The sequence below is a fragment of the Ostrinia nubilalis genome, chromosome 11 (genome assembly GCF_963855985.1).
Source record: "Ostrinia nubilalis chromosome 11, ilOstNubi1.1, whole genome shotgun sequence".
NCBI lineage: Eukaryota > Metazoa > Arthropoda > Insecta > Lepidoptera > Crambidae > Ostrinia > Ostrinia nubilalis.
This window is the reverse complement of record NC_087098.1, coordinates 9407152-9425073: the sequence shown is the minus strand read 5'-3', so window position 1 is coordinate 9425073 and position 17922 is coordinate 9407152. Positions and strand designations below refer to the sequence as shown.

The following is a 17922-nucleotide window of genomic DNA, read 5'->3' as shown; positions in this document are numbered from 1 at the left end:
TGCTATAATATTCCTATAATGGAGTACTTGACTACACCAATAAATTATTTGTATTTTTTTAAATAGGCATTAGCATCAATAATATATGAAATAAAAAACTGAAAGGACGATACAGTCCACAGAGCAAAGTAATATAGGAAAATACAGTATCTAGAGTCTACTTCATCCGATCATTAATTTTTTTTGTCAGCCTTCTTACCAAATCGTTGGTAATTTTCTCTAATTCATACGGTAAATATTAAATTTTGGAGCGACTCGTATATTCGCGTAGCTTTTCCACAAACGTCGCATTAGTTAGGCATAGGAAAAAGATATTAATTAAAAAAGATTTTAATTTTTCATACATCATGAAATGTTTATTTTCATTATGATGGCTAAAATTTAAAAAACATCTGAAATTGTCGTCCCAACACTTAAAATACCTAGTGAAGTACACTATTGACAACAAAATGAACTACATAAAATTAACGAACTTGTTGGAAAATCTAGGTGAAGCAACTTGTTATATGCATTACTGCAATTTTTTGTAGATTTCCTGCTGAAAGGTACTTACTGTATTACATAATTACAGTTATCCAATAGGTAAATACTTAACTCTTAGGTAAAAAAATAACTAACCGATTACAATGAACCCACGGTTTATCTTATCTCTAGGAACATAATTAAAACTATCTCGAAAACAATATTCCGGTAAAAATGATCCGACGAAAGTTATTTATTCCAAAACATCACCAGTTGAAGTTATTTTAATAGTGGTTGAATAATATACCTACATTTATTTTAATATTATGGCTTTGTCACATTTTATGCGGTTAAGCCAAAGTATTAAGCGCAGCCTGCATCATGTATGATTACTGTAACCTGACCGCAGACCGCATCCAGTGTTACATGTCCTTATGAATGAACAAGTTGCACTCAAGTTGTCAAAATGCTAACTCTGAATGAAAAAATTCTAAAACTTATTATTTTTATGCTCATAGAAATAGAACGATATAGGAGCAGTCGACAACACGGCAGATAAATACATTTTTGTTGCAAAATATCCAGTATTACAACGAGATAAGACACCACTGTGTTTAGCTTGATGTGCTGTCGTGTGTACTCTAACGCCCGTATTCACAAACATTACTATGAGGTCTCACAGTGCTCCTGGACGCACAGAGTGATAAATGAACCAATCACAAAGCTCTATTCAACGCTGTGCGTTCGATTTGCTGCTTCACTTAAGCAAGCAACGTTTATATGGGTGGTAGTGAATACGGGCGTAATACCTACATAATATTTAGGCCAATCATAGACTAAAGAACCTTGCCCAAGTGAAACTTCTAGGCCCCAAGTGTTGCCAACAATATAAAAATATAAAACAAATGGGGTCATAATACTCATAACATTAAAATGCCATTAATTTAGTTTGGAATGAACATTGTATTTTACCTGATGGTGATAAACTAACAAATTGTTACATTCATTTATGAAATTACGTCGAACATAATCATAATATTATTAAACATTATCCTATACATTAACGTCAACAAATAAAAGTGATTAACTACTAAATCAATACACAATCATAAATATAAAAGCATCATAATAGTGAATGCATAAATGCTAGCAAAATTTGCAACAGTGCTCATTGAAGATTAAGTAAATATTAGTACCTATAAATAAACTAAAACGAGGTAGGAACATAAATTCGTGCCTCATAATTACAAATTTTAAATGAATTCCTTTTTCATAAAACATAATAAGTATGAACAATTATTGCGGTAAATATTAATATAGAGATATTTTGGGCCGGGAGGATCCCATACTTCGCCAGCTTTTATACACAGCCAATATTTTTAACAAATCGTAGAGATATACAGGGTGTTAGGTAAATGGGTATATGAGCCGACACTAGCCCATGTTAACATGGGCACATAAATGGTATGGTGAAGTCAGAAAATTTGATATCTTCATTTTAATTATTTTAATTTTCATACAAATCGGATTTTATAAAATGTATTTTTACCTAACACCCTATAAATATAATCTAGCAAGTAATATATCACACACGAAGATTTTTTATACCTTGGCAGCAAAAATAGTAGAATAAATCATATTATCCTGCCATACGATTATACAGACCTTTATTTGAATAACAATCACATTATATTGATATAGCGTAATTATTAGCCTCAAGTAGATCTTAAAGATAACGTAGATAATATTGTATTGTACCCCATATAATAATTGATTATGAATTCATTCATATCACAGCACACTACAGACGCAATGTATCGTATTAACTAAGCACACTTCACACAAATGCACACACCTGTGAACTATGTACTTTTAAAACATTAACAAAAGATATCGATCATAAAAATTCAATAAGTACTTATTAGTTACCTAGATAGAAAAAATATTTACTTTAATATAGAGAGTTATATTATGTGTAAACATATTAAATGTAATAAATAACAATTTACGATTCTTCAAACAAAATTTGAAAAATCTGCTTTAAGAATCGTATTTGAAAGGAGATGGCTAAATAATTGGGGTTTATTACGGAACTCTACAATAGCAGATTCTATCAATCTCTCTAAATTATGCACTTCAGTTTAGGAGCCTGTAGCTTAGCTACTACATATTAGTTTTAATATTATTTAATCAAAAACTAATTTTATATTACGTGGACAAAGTTGTAATTAACTACATATTTAGCTAACTCCCATGTTTCTTTATTTTATAAACCCTTGCACTTATTTTTCAGTTTTCGATAGGTACGTACACGGTAGGTAGGTACACATAAGTGCTAAAGCTTCTAATATTGTGTTGTCACTCGAAATATATTTAAAAAGCATCATAATTAATCGAATTTCATATATCGCTAAAAAGGACCAATTTTTATTCGATTTCATTATTAAAGTGAAAAAATAAATTATTGAGATTCTACATTCTAAATATTATGTCACTTTCAAATCTGTATTGTCAATTTTCTAAAAATATATTCTTATACATAATTTTTATGTAACATGTATGTATAACTTAATTTTCTTAAACATAAATATTTTTACTTAAAATTGGACTAAAACAAAATGGAATAGGAACTTCATCGGTAACTAGGTAAAATGGATATAGGTACGTAAATGTAATTAATTACTGGAAATATTTAATTAGATTCTCGTTGTAATTACATTATTTGCGTGCATGCACAGACTTTATCGCGAGGTTCTAATGAATATTTTTTGCATATTGACGTAAACTAACTTCTACGCAAATGCATTTAAATTCGTAAAACACATTAAAATTGTAAATATATGTATAACTCGTTGTTATATCGCCGCATTTTAAACAAAATGCACCGTTTCACGCTCAACATAATTGTTTTTGTAATAAAAATAATAATAAAGTCATGTAGCTGCGTTCATAATAAAAATATACGTTGTATTAGCTTACCTAACAGTACTGTATAGGTAGGATAATAAAGATAAATGATTTGTTTCTCGATTAGGTCGTCACCGTAAAAAATAATTGACGATTTAATATTTCATGCAGTTCCACAACTATATCTTATATAGAACAATATTTGTCGTTAATTTCCACCCAGTTATACTGAATGATTTAGTAGAACATGATCGAATAGGTACTAAAAATTTCAGATTTTTCACTTTTTACTCCTAATAGGCACCAAACTTTGTTGATAAAATCTATCTAATTCTAATTTGTAACCAGCTTTAGCTTGAAAGATTATATGTATAAAATCAAATATAAAATATACCACCATCCTATAGTTTTAATCCTCATACAGCTGTTGTTATTAAGTCCATGAAACTGCGACTCATGTAATATTATAAATTATTGCCTGATTATTTCCTTCTTTGATGTTATAAGCCCGGTTGTTGTGCAGTCTTATTTCCAAGTAAAGGATCCGGTGAATTTCCTGTAATAATAAGAAATATAAACGTTATTTTATAGTTTTATGTAAAAGGAAATATAAAACCTAGAAAAAAAAAAGAAAATAAGTGTTAAACTCACCAACAGCCACGGAATCAAGATGCCCATTCGCATTTGAATTATTTTCCTGGATATTGTTAGTCCGATATAAACGGACAAAAAACATCAACGTAGCTCCTACTAATGGGGAGACACCAGCCAAAATAAAGGGAACAGTGTAAGATTTGTAGTAATCATAAATATGGCCAGCTACGGGCGGCCCAATTGACAAGGGGAATGCTGCAAGTCCTAACATACAACCAATAGCTTGGGCTGCACAGTTCCTGCCACACAACTCAAACGCTATTGGCCCAATCAAAGCAATAAAGGCACCGTCGAACAATCCCATACCCAAAGAAATTGCCACCAAGAAAGGGAAAGACTCAACAAAAGGTATAATGATAGTAAGTATGCCAATAACGTAAAACGAAATTTGTTGCAACAATATTCTATCCATTCCCGGTTTATCTGCTAGATAACCAAACATGAGTCTCCCTATTCCCGAAGTAACTGCTATACATTGTAATGGTAGGTTTTTGTTACCTACATCTACAAAACGTTTCTCGATGTAAGATTTGATGTACACATATGGGACAAAATAACCAAATAAGGCTACAGGCATGCACAATGCCCACATTCTGTACTTCTTGTTCTTCCAAATTTCGATGTTGACAATCGTTTTTAGCAAAGATTTAATGCTGTCGTCGTCCCTTATCGGCTTTTCAGCTGCCGTCAATGGAGTTGGGTTGAATAACAACCCACAAAGTGCTATACCGCACGAGAATAATGCCAAAAGTCTGAACATCCAGTCTAAGCCGTGATTTCTTATCATAACATCCATCACAACGGGAATGAAGACGGTGAAAATGGAACTGCCGATTGTGACAATGCCGTTTACAAGTCCTAGCTTCTTTTTGAAGTAGTGTCCGAGGATGGCTAGAGACGGCGTGTACGCAAATGACGCGCCTAAGCCGTACATAATACCGTAGGTGAAACAAAGAGCGTCTATGTGATCAACGACGAAGGAACTGAAGAGTAGGCCAGCGGTGGCGATTGTGCCGCCAAGCACAGCGGTCAAACGGAGACCCATGAGGCCCGTCAGAACTCCTGAGAGCGGTGACAGGAAAAACGTAGTTCCCATAGCCAGCGTGCCCACCAAAGCTGGAAAACAAATAAAAACAGTTTATTTTAACTACATTAGCAATGCACCTATTTTTAAACATTACATTCGTTAATAGACAGTCGTTACTTTACGAGCGACGTAGTTAACTTATCTTAACTGTCAGGAAATAAGTTATTGACATGATTCTGTGAACTATATCTTTGCTTTCAGAGTACGAATTAATTATCAACTTTGACTTTTTTTAAGCCATACAATTGAAATTGTAAGCTAATAAGCTCTACTTGGAGTATACTGACTGCTGGACACTCCAATGCCATCTTTGTGATATTTCAAAAGTGTAGTGTATCGAGGAGGTAGATAACAAGTTATGTGCTATAATAATAAATATCTGATTGATGATATGATTTTATCGCCGTAGATTTATAGCATAATTACAAGGTTGTGTATATGTTACGGTCAAAGTGATAAATGTGAAAATTATGAATAATCGCCGGTTATTATGAATAATTACCGCATGATTTGGTAAATGTGATTAATATGAGGTCATTTATGTGTGTATAAAACTAAATAGGCGGCTTAGGGGTGGCCCAAGGGCCACCCCCGCCGCACCTTAACCTATTTTTCACTTTAAATCAAAACTTTATGTTATAGGCATCATGGAAAAGTAATATTATGCAAGAAACATTCCAAACTCATTATGCCAAATTATATTAATAATATTATATCAAAACGTTCAAAAGTTTGGCTGTACACGAACATGTACACAAGATGTTGTTCTCTTTTATGAAATTTATTAGTACTAAGATTGAATTATTAAATAATCACTGTTAAATGTGATTAATTTATCACTTTCACCGCTACTGTCGGGAATTATTCATAATAACCGGTTATTATTAATAATTTTCAATTTATCACATTAACCGTAACATATACACTGCTTTATAACTAACTAAATATGTTTTAGAACACATCTTTCGTTACCCATATCACGTTTTACCTAAAATTTATTATTGCTACGACTACAACATTAATTGTATTGTTTAATACCTAACCTATTTCATAAGTGAAAGAGTATATTTCTGTGAAGCCAGAAGTTCTAAATTTGTGACCGACAGACAGTTTTCAAACGACACACAATGTCTCGTAATTTAATCAGGTCACCACGTCGCCTACCACCAGAAGATAGATCTTTCCGCATTGAACGTGGTGGGGCATGCAGAAATATTATGGGTACCTAGAAAAAAATGTATTTAAACCTGAATTTGTTATATTTAAGTTTAGATGCGGCTTCATCTACGTCATAGGATATTCTCGCAACTGACGTAAAATTGACTAAAACGGTTTCAATAAAAGAATAAGGTTTCATCGGCAATTACAAAAAAACACTCTTCGGAAACATTATATTAGTATTTACGAGTAAAACAATCATAGACCTAATTTAGGACTAATTTAAAACATGTTTTTACAACAAGAGAAATCTTTTGTAGAGTAGGTATGTAAAATCTTAATACTTAATATCGGTTTCGGTTATCGCATAATAATCGTGTGTTTATATTTTGAAATACAACAAAATTACTATCACTGCATAATGATGAACGATTAAGGCACTCTATAAGTACAGTAATTAACTAATTTTGTTATCTAATAGGTACATAAACATATTTTAGTTATAACCGATATTTTTCAACTAATTAAAATTTAAAAGTAGGCTAACAACTCCAGGTCATGGATGTGGGCAATGATTAAGTTTGTAATATTTTATGATTGTTGTTTTTAAGATCGATTTTAAACTAAAGTAATAAGTACAGTTAATTAGGTATTAGTAACTCTGTATTAAAGATATCCAACTCCATTATTATTTCGTTAATGTTCAATCAATAACGGTATGCACCACGCAATTACAAGAATTAATAATTTGACACCCACGTGGCTCCTATTTATGATAGTCATGCAGCAGCATAGAAAATTGATTATTCAGAAGTTTAGAGATTGAATAGGCAAGCCACGTGTCATTTGTCCATCCTGAAGTCGAGTAAAAGAATCATCAAAATTGACGAAGGCCAAGGTACAAACGACAATGCGTAAAAAGAATAATGGAGTAATGGACGTAACAAATCGACCTTCGGCGCGGGCGCCGGCCGGCTCTCAGACGGCGCCCGATGTCTATTGCAATAAATGAACGTGACATTTTTTTACAATCCAACTAGGTAATCATTACTCCTTTACGTTGACATCTTGCCGTTATTGTTTAAAACTTAAAAGCTCAAGATTGGCAGCAACAAGGTATAGCGGGTAGAGATGGGGACGAATTTGTGTTCGTCGGCCTATAAAAGTTTTGTTTGTTTCTTCAAAATTACATTTTAATATCACTATTTGGCAAAAATGTTGGAATAAAAAGGTAAGTTATAAAAATCATCTCTCATCCTACATGTATCTTGCATGTATCTATGTATTTTGTGGTTATCATAATTTAACTTATTAATGTTTATGAACTAATTGGACCTTATCAGTGTGCATGCATATCCAGTTGCGCTTTATCGGCGCCGGCGCCGCCTGCTCTTAAACAATTAGACCTTTAGTCTAAATTCCATATTAAGTCAATGGTTAACATTGATAGAGAAAATCTTAACATTCGGAGATTGTATTTTAATCGTTCCTTTTATGCTCGTCTTTATTGACTCCTAAACTTTTTGAATTTTTAGCTAAAAGTACCTTATAAAAACTTAAGAAAGGTTTCAATCTTGCCACGTCTCAAGACATCCTATCCATTATTTTGGCAGTCAGCTCTATCACATAAATTGGGACAAATGACGATTGCACTTCAATTGAGTTCCAGTTAGTCTAGAATTCTCGAAAGAGTAATTTAAACATGAGTACAAATACTTGGGTAATTGTCTAGTAGACCTAACGGCCCATGCGGTTAAAAACTTACTGGTTCGAATCCCTGAGAGAGGTTATGAGTGTGACTAATTTGCGTTATTGTAATTTCTATGGATTCTTTTACCGACGTCATAATGCAAGCTTAATTTGGACCTTAATATAACTTGTGAGATGTTTGAAGAAGCGTTCACACTCGCAATACTTCGCAAGATTCCTGGAAGTCACATTTTCGGTAGGTATTTACCCTGTCTGTTCTAGGAAACAATGGATTTTGGTGTAAAGAACTGAACTGCTGATACTGAAGCCATTTATTTACGCGATTATGAATAAAAACATCCTACTTACTATCATAATCGTAAAACTTGGTGTCAATGAGTTCAAACATTTATCTTTTTGGTATCTTAATTCAATGGTAGCGTAAATGTACAAATAATCATAGCGAACTTTACTGGCGTTTAAAAAACAAAGACTTATGAAAAACAAACTGCGGTGAAATACATATTTCTGTTCAAAATAAATTACAAGATGCTCGTTTCTGTTACGAGTTTTTTATTATGATCTTTGCTTGTTTTCCTAACATTCTGGAGGTTAAAGGATAATGACGTTATTGCAATAGGTAAGTAGGTTCCTCAAATATGTGTTAAAATATGTATATTACCTACATACGTTTGACGTAAACAGGTACACCAATTACCTTAAAAACTAGATACTGCACTGCACTCCAGCTAGATTAATTAGAATCTTTTCAAATATAATTAACGTGACAGATTTTGATTTTGTATGGAGACTAGCACAGGCCTCAGAGAAAAACGAGAAACTTATTTTGATGAAATTTGGCATAGAGATAGTTTGAGTCCTGGGAATGGACATAGGATAGGTAGTTTTTATCCCGGTTTTTGAAAGAGGGACTCGCGCGATAGTCTTTCTGTGACAGACAAAATTCCAAGCAGGCGAAGCCGTGGGCGGAAAGCTAGTGATATAAATTGTTCTATCTGCGTCGAATAGTAATAGGACATTGTATGACCGCCGCACCGGGTTGGTTTACCATTACCTATGTTACCTAGGTACATAGGTTCAAGATTGTGGTTTACTACAAAATGGCGATGATTAAAGCAGAATATTGTACCTATAAGTAATATAATAAGTGTCGTACTTTAACTTTCCTCAAGATACAATTAACAATCGAACGAAATCTAAAGAATAATTTATGACTGGTTCATAAATAATAGTAGTTAATTTATATACATTTATATGCTCCAGATAAGACCAACAATCATGGTCGTAAGCAAATACTTTGCAAAGTTATGTGATTGATTTTCTTAATTAAAATATGTTTGAATTTAAATGAGGACACTTTTAAGTCATTGTTTAACGATTATGATATTTAATACAAAGACAGTAGTGCCTCTTTTCTGTGATGCGGATTTCGGCTCACGTGCGGTTCTGGTACGCATGCGGGTTGCCCGCATTTTATTATTTCACTAGCTTTCCGCCCGCGGCTTCGCGCGCGTGGTCTACATTATCTACATATTTTACGGAACCCTATTTTTTTCCAAAATAAAATTTAGCCTATGTTAGGTACTCGTGGATAATGTAGCTTTCGAATGGTGAAAGAATTTTTAAAAACGGTCCAGTAGTTTTTGAGCCTATTCATTACAACCAAACAAACAAAGTTTTCCTCTTTATAATATTAGTGTAGACATGTTTTCCCGTTATGCGGGCTTCCTGCAACCAGCAGCGTGATTATATACCAAATACGAACGCGTGCCGAAATTTGCATCATAGGAAAAAAGCACTAATAAATTAAAAAGTTTCACATGAAAACTTTGAATTTCAAGAAGGTAAAAAGAATTACTTTCTCTCAAAATTTATTGTTGGAGGTAAGTACCTACCTCTAGGAATGTAAATTATAGATAATAGTTAATTACAAAAATCTATTTAACAGGTAATTACAGTTGTTAAAAGTGCTGTTTGCTGTACTGGCTATACCTATGAATTTAATTACTTGTCACATACTTTGATTGTTTATTTTATACATTTAAATACTAGTTAAATGAAATATTTTCTCCTAGTTATAACAATATTATCATGGCACAGAATGAAATAAGTGATTTTCCTTAAATCCAACGCCTACTTTGTATCTTTGTCAGTCGAACATTTTTATCATATCATTTAAATAAATGTAACAGACGGCTGTTTAAAATAATTGCCATACAGTTTCAGATAAGAACACTGTAAAGAGGACATGACTTGATGCACATAACACACAATATTATATGCTTTGAGTATAGATTGTTTCATTATCAGTGCAAGTATTAGATGTGAAACTTAAGATGTATTAGAGTTAAGAAAGGTTGTATTTTGTTACTGATTGTGTTCCTTAAATAAATAAGTAATTTTATCAAAAATTAAACTAATGAAGAGTTAATAAAGTTATAATGACAGGATCCTATAATAAAGTATCTTATTAACAATCAAACAACAATTAATATAAAATAATTTGAATACAGGTTAAAAGAATTTTAGAATATTACTCTTCATCATTTGTTTTTTAATTTAATGATGCAATACTTAGGTACTTTGAAAAGTTAACTGTGTCAATCATTTATCTTCTTTAACATACTAAACTTTAAAATGATGATTAATATTACTGAACAGGAATGGTTTAACAGTTTTAAATTAATGGCAATTTGATTTTTTCAATAAATATTCAGAAATTTCTCTAATGTAAGGAACACTCTATATTACATCATTGTTATCATACAAACCAAGCTTCATTTTCAGGTCAGTCAGTTATAGTCAACAATTGGTGCTCAATTCCAAAAGGAGTAAGCAGTTTTATGGGTAGGGTTAATGCAATGATTAATTACACTATTTTTAAAGATAAAAATGAAAATAATATACTTACATGCGCGACTCTCGGCGTTTGGTATGTTTGCATCTTTCAGTTTTCTTTCAAGTTCAGGGTATATTACGCTATAAGAATTTATAACGCCAAATAATAGCCCATTCGTAAGAAAAGAGCCAACCATTACAGCATATGCTCTAAATCCTCCATCTGGAGGCCCTCTCTTAGAAGCATGGTTAGGGTTTCCATTAACTTCAGTCTTTTGACTCCCACCAAGCAAGTCCGTGGCTTCCCTTGGCTCAAATTCCATTTTCTCTAACATCACCAATGTTTATTTTTGAGCTGTTAGTTGATACTCTTCCGCTGATAATACACGTGCTTCAAAACCTATTGTCAAGAAGTTAGTTCACAGTTAAGATAAGGCATTATTCAACATTCTAATAATGAATGGCTAGATATTCCGCAGATAGTCACTTATCAGCTGTTTTTGAAGCACAGAAGTAATCAAAAGTAATTGATAATTTAACGATTAGAGCCGCGTAACAATTTACTAACGCTACAGTAGTATCACGCGGCTGTCGAACTACTAACTACTAACTAAAGTAAAATTAAACCAAGTGACTTTTTGCTTGAATAAAAAAAGAGGCGAGTTTGAACGAGGAAGGATCCTTCCTGCCTGCTGTGACAGTGACAGTTAGGCTGTCAATGTCAGCTGAGATTGGGGGCGTTTAGCCGAAAATAGCGCTAGCTAGCGCTAGTAAAAAAAATGGCGTCCTTTTAACGGTAAGTGCTATCACTCCAAAAAATGTATAGGAAAACGTTACTTTTAAAGTTAGCAAACGTGTCCTCGTCGAAAACCATGCTAAAGTTTTCGGTGGTTGCCATGGCGATCTCCATTTTGCTAACAATTTCTAACAAGCGCTATTTTCGGCCAAACGCCCCCAAACATAGTGATGTTGGTATGTTACAAATAAAACCGATTCGATTAACCGCTTATGTGCTGGAAATGCTGGCATACATTTTAAATCTCATCCAAATCAAATTGTTTTTATGTAATATTAAAAAATATGCTCATATTAATAATATCGTTACTATACCCAAATGCCCATCAAGGGTATATTACCTTACAACAATACATATTATTATTATGAAAATAATTTTGTAGTTAAATTCGAGTCTTCATCACGTATTTTGCCATACACAACCAAAAAAAACATATCAACATTCAACAAAATTGCCTAAAGTCCGATTTTTAATTCGACGGAATTCTGACAGCTGTCATTTTTTGACAATTCAGAGGTAATAAGCCTTTTTTGCTTTGAATTATTAATAAATAATATGAAATGAAATTTCATCAAGTACAACTTACAAGAATGAACTATTGTTTGTTTTGTGAAATCAATGTACACTAATTATTATGTACATTTTAGAGATTAAATAGAAAAAAACGTGTTTTTAACACAGTAAAACAACATATTATCATAAACGAAAATATGTATTGATCATCAACCATCATTATCGTCATCATAATCAACTTGGATTATAAAATTGGCATCTTGTTAAATTGGTTATTTTATGAAGCTAAGATTTTATTAACAAAAGGATTTTCATAAAAAAGGTTTGTAACCCATGGATTATTGGCCAGGGAGTCCAGTAATAGAAAAATAATTTCCCATTTTTTTTTGTAACTTCAAAAATATGATAATGAAAATTCAAATAACCATTTTGAAATGATCAGTACATTTTTAAGCCTTAGTTTTTCAAGTGAAACCTTAAATTCAAGAAAGGATTATTTTTTAATTTGAGAAAATGCTCTCCATTCTTAGTGGGAATGTTTAAATGTTAGCAACACTTCTGAAATGTCAAAATTCCGTCGAATTAAAAATCAGAGTATAGAAATTATTGAATGTTGATATGTTTTTGTTGATTGTGTGGGGCAAAACACGGACTAGACACCGGACTTAAGACAAGTGAGTAAAGGACTACCGATTAGCAATTGAAAAACACGATTTAAAAAATCCTGTCCTCTTTTTTAGCTGCCAGAAAAATTTAGTTTCCAAGAGTATTGTTTTCACCGAGATCTACCTCAATTAACCGGTACATATTTCGTACCTCGCACCTCACTAGTTGACGTTTAGTGTCAACGTCACCATGACTGTCTGTCACCATCTGTCACTCTCAGTACCCAGCTGTTTTTTTTTGCTGTATGGTGCTGACGTCGTAAATATTTATTAATTTAATCTATTAAATAAATTATTACGTTACATTTTGTCATTAAGTTACTGTTAACGCTAATTGTGTTACTTAACCAGACAGCTGAAAATATAAAAGGGTAACCTTCAAAAAATCAAATCTAGTCTACTGATTATTTTCATCATACAAAACTAATTTCTGAATTTATTACTCAATATTATACGAATACCTTTTCGATTTTAGCTTAATCATGGCTCCCTCGACTGATTGGGATGAAATAAAACGATTAGCAGCGGATTTTCAAAAAGCTCAATTAAGCTCTACTGCCCAGAGGTAGGTTCAATTCCATACTTAGTCTGTACATACTTAGTTCCTTTTCAATCGGATGAACTCTGCATACATCTTATAATATTAACAAATGCTTCAAATATGATTTTTGTTTACTTAAATATTTCAGGTTATCAGAAAGAAATTGTGTGGAGATTGTAACAAAACTGATAGAGTTAAAACTCATTGATGTTATTTTTACTACTGACGGGAAAGAATATTTGACGTCTCAGCAGCTTACTAAGGAGATAAAAGATGAACTTTATGTGCATGGTGGTAGAATCAACACTGTAGACCTAGCTAAAGAATTAAGCGTTGATTTAAATCAAATCAATGCAAGTGTTGCAGAAATTGTCAAAGGAAAAGAAGTTCAGCTAGTGTCTGGCTATTTAATTGCTAATTATTATCTTGAAAAAATTGCAAGGGAGATAAATGAAAAATTACAATTACAAGGTCAAATATCAGTAGGAGAGTTAACTTTACAATATGATTTGCCTGCTGAATTACTTCAACATAATGTGCTTGAAAAATATCTGGGAAAAATTATTATTGGCAAACAGGATTCTTCAGAGCCGAGGACTTTCTATACTGAAGAGTATATTACAAGAACTAAAGCGAAGATTCGTGGAGCCTTGATGGGTTTGTTGAAGCCGACCCCTGTTGCGGTTGTAATTAATCACTGCAATCTGGCTGATCGCTTGTTTATGTCGTTGTTTGACCAGTTGAATGCACCTGGAGTCTTGACGGGCCGACAGGCGGGTGCTTTGTATGTGCCATCTTGTTACACTAAATCACAAAACGACTGGGTGGTCAGTTTTTACAAACAAAACAACTATTTGGAATATGATGCTCTGTCCAGGTTAGGAATATCAGACCCCAAAGGCTATGTGAAGAGGATTTTTACAAATGAAAACTTAACGTTTCTTAGCACCTGTGCAATTGGTGCCCAGATTATGCAGCAGTTAGAGACAGCATTGGAAGAATGCATAGCATCTAAAAGTTACTTAGATGTAGTTTCTTTATTACCTTCTGTCTTATCTAGTACAGATATTGAAAATGTTTTAGACACACTTTTAAAGAACAATTCGAAGTCAACTACTTTGTTTGACAATACTGGTAAGTAAATATAAGTTATCAAATACATAATATTATACTAGTATATTAAACAAAGCTGGTAATCATTACATTTTTTTGCAGTATTTAGTAACAGCTACATTGAAAGTTTGAAGCAAAGTTGTATGTCAGTGACACAGAAAAAAGCTGAAGAGGTTGTTAAATCTGGGAAGTACCAACAGTTCTTTTTGGAAAAACAACTCAGTAAATCTTCTGAGAATAGTCACAGTCATGTGGATCAAAAAGCAGAGAGACGGGAAGAGCGAAGAAGGAAAGCAGCATCAGGAAAAGCTGGTGGTGGCAGCCAGGGTCGGGAAACCAAAACTAAAGCCGTCAAGAAACATCAAAGATCATCTAAACATGCAGCTAACGATTCTGACTCAGATGACGCATCTAACGTGGCTAAAAAATCGGAAACTACTCTAGACATAATAACTGTTGATGATGTAGAGAGCATAATCAAAGAAACATTAGAAAACGAAGGCCTTGATGATTTAATTACGCCAATTGCAGAATATCTTCAAGGGTAAGCCAACAATAAACATCATAATTTTAATAAACTTATGTGGTCAGAGGTAATATTTTAATTTCGAGTACTCACTGCTATACTATTTTAGTCGAAATGGAACGAAAAAATTAAAAATCTTATATTTAATTTTGTCAATTTTTATTCCAGGAGCCTTAATCAAACTGCTTTGTCAATAGCAAAGGAAACTGCAGAAAAACTTCTCCAAGATGCCAGCCAGAACAGAAAGCAGACTCACACTTCTACTCAAGATAAAATCAACATTTTAGTGAATGATATAAAGCTGTATGAAAAGGGATTGAAATCATTCCCACCTGATCAACAAACCCAATTCATAAAGTATCTTTTAAAGAGCTTAGGTGGCGACATTCTCGCTGAATTCTGTAAATATGCAGCCAATCAATGCAACCTGTCTGTACAAGTTGATGTGCTCTCAGTGGAACAAAGGAATAAGATTCTAAAAGACCTGTCAGATGAATACAAGAAGCCATTGTCGGCATTGAATGCTACACTCTCTGAACAGAACATTGAGTTGTTCTATCAAGCTATTGATGTGTGTCTCTCAGCATGTGGCATGATTTTGAAGAAAGTGGACAAGAAGAAGGACAAGTAAGTGGAATATTGCTTTAAGAACACTTAAATCTACTTTTTGTCTCAAGTACACAGAAATAATAGTTCACCTAATGCTAAAACTTACATGGATATGCACCTGAATGCAGGCAGCATAGGAACGGCCATTGTAGAAACCTTTGAGGGAGGCATTTGTCTAGCAATGGACGTCTTCTTATTGAAATAGAAATGCCAAAATTACGGTCTTTAGCTATAAATCTGTAGTAGATACTTGACTGTGTATGCTTTTGCATGTTTGATTAATGAGTATATTTTTTACAGGCTACTGATTCAAAATCACAGAGAAAAACTGATAGCAGAGCTAGAAAATTGCGATGATCCAGCCCTTAGCCTGCATATAGCCGTGCTGGCGATATTCACCATCGTGACTCAAAATATGCTGCATGCGTCCGGGAGACAAGTGCCTGCTATAGTGGCGCTCCTGAAGACGCACGTCAAAGAAGAACATTTTGAACACTTGCAGCAGTGCCAAGGTTAGTTTAATGAAGATTGCTTTTTTGTTGAGGTTTATCATTTTCTTACCTGTGTTAAAGATTACAAAAATGCTGCATTGGGTTCAGCATTGTGGTCTTGTCCCAGTCTAATAATAATTTTTAGTTCTTATTTTCTGCCTCGAAAATATTCGTGGCTCCCAAAACTTCCAGCTGCCGAAGTTCAAAACTGAATCAAATGGAAACGACATTCGACTCAAGACATGTCGACAGTAATTATTTTAGCGGGTAGTTTATCATTTCGATACGGACATGTCCTGACTACCCTGCCTGCCCCCTAGGCCCGTGGCCCCTTCGTGACAGTTTTAATTCTCTTTTATAATGCGAACAGCTAGGGACTGGAATTCGCTGCCTGCTGCTGTCTTTCCCGAACATTATAATCCGGGCCTCTTTAAAGGCGAGATTGAATAGGCAGATATGTACCTACCATCCTAGACTAGCGGTAACTTTAGAACTAAAGTTCGTCTAGCGATTACCTAATAAACTACAGTTCCCTCCGTGAAGCGATTGCTAAATTGAATTTGTCACTAAAATATTCTGTGACGAATGTTACGAAAATCGGTAACGATTTTGATAAAATAAAGTCGTACGCAATATTACGAATTAAAATCTATAACGAAGGTCTGTTTCTAATTTCTTGAATGTTTTATTTCAGAATTGGTTACTAAATATCTTATTGCATCTGACGAAGAGAAAACTGATGTCGAGGACAAACTGAAGGAACTGCTGCCTTCCCTGAAGAATACGGTCCAAGAGATTAAAAAGCAAAAGTGAGATTTATACCCGTATGTATATACAGAGACATTATTTTATTTACTCAAGCCTATGTATATTTTATCTTACAATAAAATGGATTTTGGTATAAAAAATATTGAATTATTTTTAATTGCCATCCTATGGCTCCAAATAAGTAGTAGAAGTAAGATAAGAATTAGTAAACTCAATATCATTTATAAGTACCATCGGCAACAGTTTAAACTATCCATTGCCTGTCATGTCGTCTCGTTCTATCGCAAAGATTCACCATTTGATGAGAGCGAGAGCAAAAACGGAAATGGATAGTTAACAGTGTGGCTGTGTGTACCTACATATTTAATCGATTTTATTAATCAATGCCATAAAAATATTTTTTTATGACACTATTAAAATTATTTTTATTACGCAGTCTGTTGGTCTAAAAAAACGTACATTTAAATTATGTATGAGTTCAAAGAGCACAAAAAGTATGTAAATACATTAATCATTTCTGTGATAGGACCAATGATAATAGGGCAAGGCCCTTTTCGAGTTCCAAACAAAAGTTAACTTGATCTTTATCAAGCCAACTTTTGTCATTTCATTTGATTTATTGTTTTAATTGTTATGAATGGTTTTAGTGTTTACGTAAATATATAAACTAGAAATTCGAATTGTTGGTTGTTTTCTAATTGAACTTTTTGTTCAAACAAATTATGAATACTTGATATAGATTGATACGTAAATGAAACACTTCTTTCATCTGGCTGAGGCATTTATTAACATTTATTTTTGTTTTTCAATTTTTTATCTTAATACAACATACATAGTAATTAACAATACATAATAAATAGTCCAAAAGTATATTACGCCTACAAAATAGCGTAGTCGTTATAAGATTATCGCCATATGAGTTGCCTGCACATATTCAGCGTATGCAACCCATCAGTGACACGGTCGAAAACTGGGAATATAACCGAGAGAGTTGGTGTTATACGAGTGGGAGCGGCCCTGCGGCCCGCGGCTCGCGGCCGCCCCCGAGCATTCGTCCAGCGCTCGGCCGAGCGTTCGCCCGAGC

At 33.4% G+C, this 17922-nt stretch overlaps 2 protein-coding genes across 2 annotated transcripts; one reads left to right on the top strand and one right to left on the bottom strand.

Moving 5' to 3' along the window:
• Positions 1 to 328: 328 nt before the first annotated feature.
• Positions 329 to 11498, bottom strand: LOC135076238 (monocarboxylate transporter 10). The gene is made up of 3 exons (XM_063970720.1): positions 10890 to 11498; positions 4021 to 5139; positions 329 to 3925 (listed from the first exon to the last, which is right to left on the bottom strand). The coding sequence occupies exons 1-3, from the start codon at positions 11149 to 11151 to the stop codon at positions 3870 to 3872; spliced, it is 1437 nt and encodes a 478-aa protein (XP_063826790.1). The 5' UTR covers positions 11152 to 11498; the 3' UTR covers positions 329 to 3869.
• A 1508-nt stretch (positions 11499 to 13006) lies between these two features.
• Positions 13007 to 16980, top strand: LOC135076235 (E3 UFM1-protein ligase 1 homolog). Its single transcript, XM_063970717.1, has 7 exons — positions 13007 to 13161; positions 13266 to 13355; positions 13480 to 14465; positions 14547 to 14988; positions 15139 to 15597; positions 15880 to 16091; positions 16765 to 16980. The coding sequence occupies exons 2-7, from the start codon at positions 13273 to 13275 to the stop codon at positions 16881 to 16883; spliced, it is 2301 nt and encodes a 766-aa protein (XP_063826787.1). The 5' UTR covers positions 13007 to 13161; positions 13266 to 13272; the 3' UTR covers positions 16884 to 16980.
• The last annotated feature ends 942 nt before the right edge of the window (positions 16981 to 17922 follow it).

Coding starts and splice junctions, on each gene's coding strand:
- LOC135076238 (XM_063970720.1), bottom strand. CDS start 11,151: ATGTTAGAGAAAATGGAATTTGAGCCAAGGGAAGCCACGGACTTGCTT. Junction 5,140..10,889: donor AAACGCCGAGAGTCGCGCAT/GTAAGTATATTA, acceptor TTTGTTTTCCAG/CTTTGGTGGGCACGCTGGCT. Junction 3,926..4,020: donor TCTTGATTCCGTGGCTGTTG/GTGAGTTTAACA, acceptor TTATTATTACAG/GAAATTCACCGGATCCTTTA.
- LOC135076235 (XM_063970717.1), top strand. CDS start 13,273: ATGGCTCCCTCGACTGATTGGGATGAAATAAAACGATTAGCAGCGGAT. Junction 14,466..14,546: donor TACTTTGTTTGACAATACTG/GTAAGTAAATAT, acceptor ATTTTTTTGCAG/TATTTAGTAACAGCTACATT. Junction 14,989..15,138: donor ATTGCAGAATATCTTCAAGG/GTAAGCCAACAA, acceptor TTTTTATTCCAG/GAGCCTTAATCAAACTGCTT.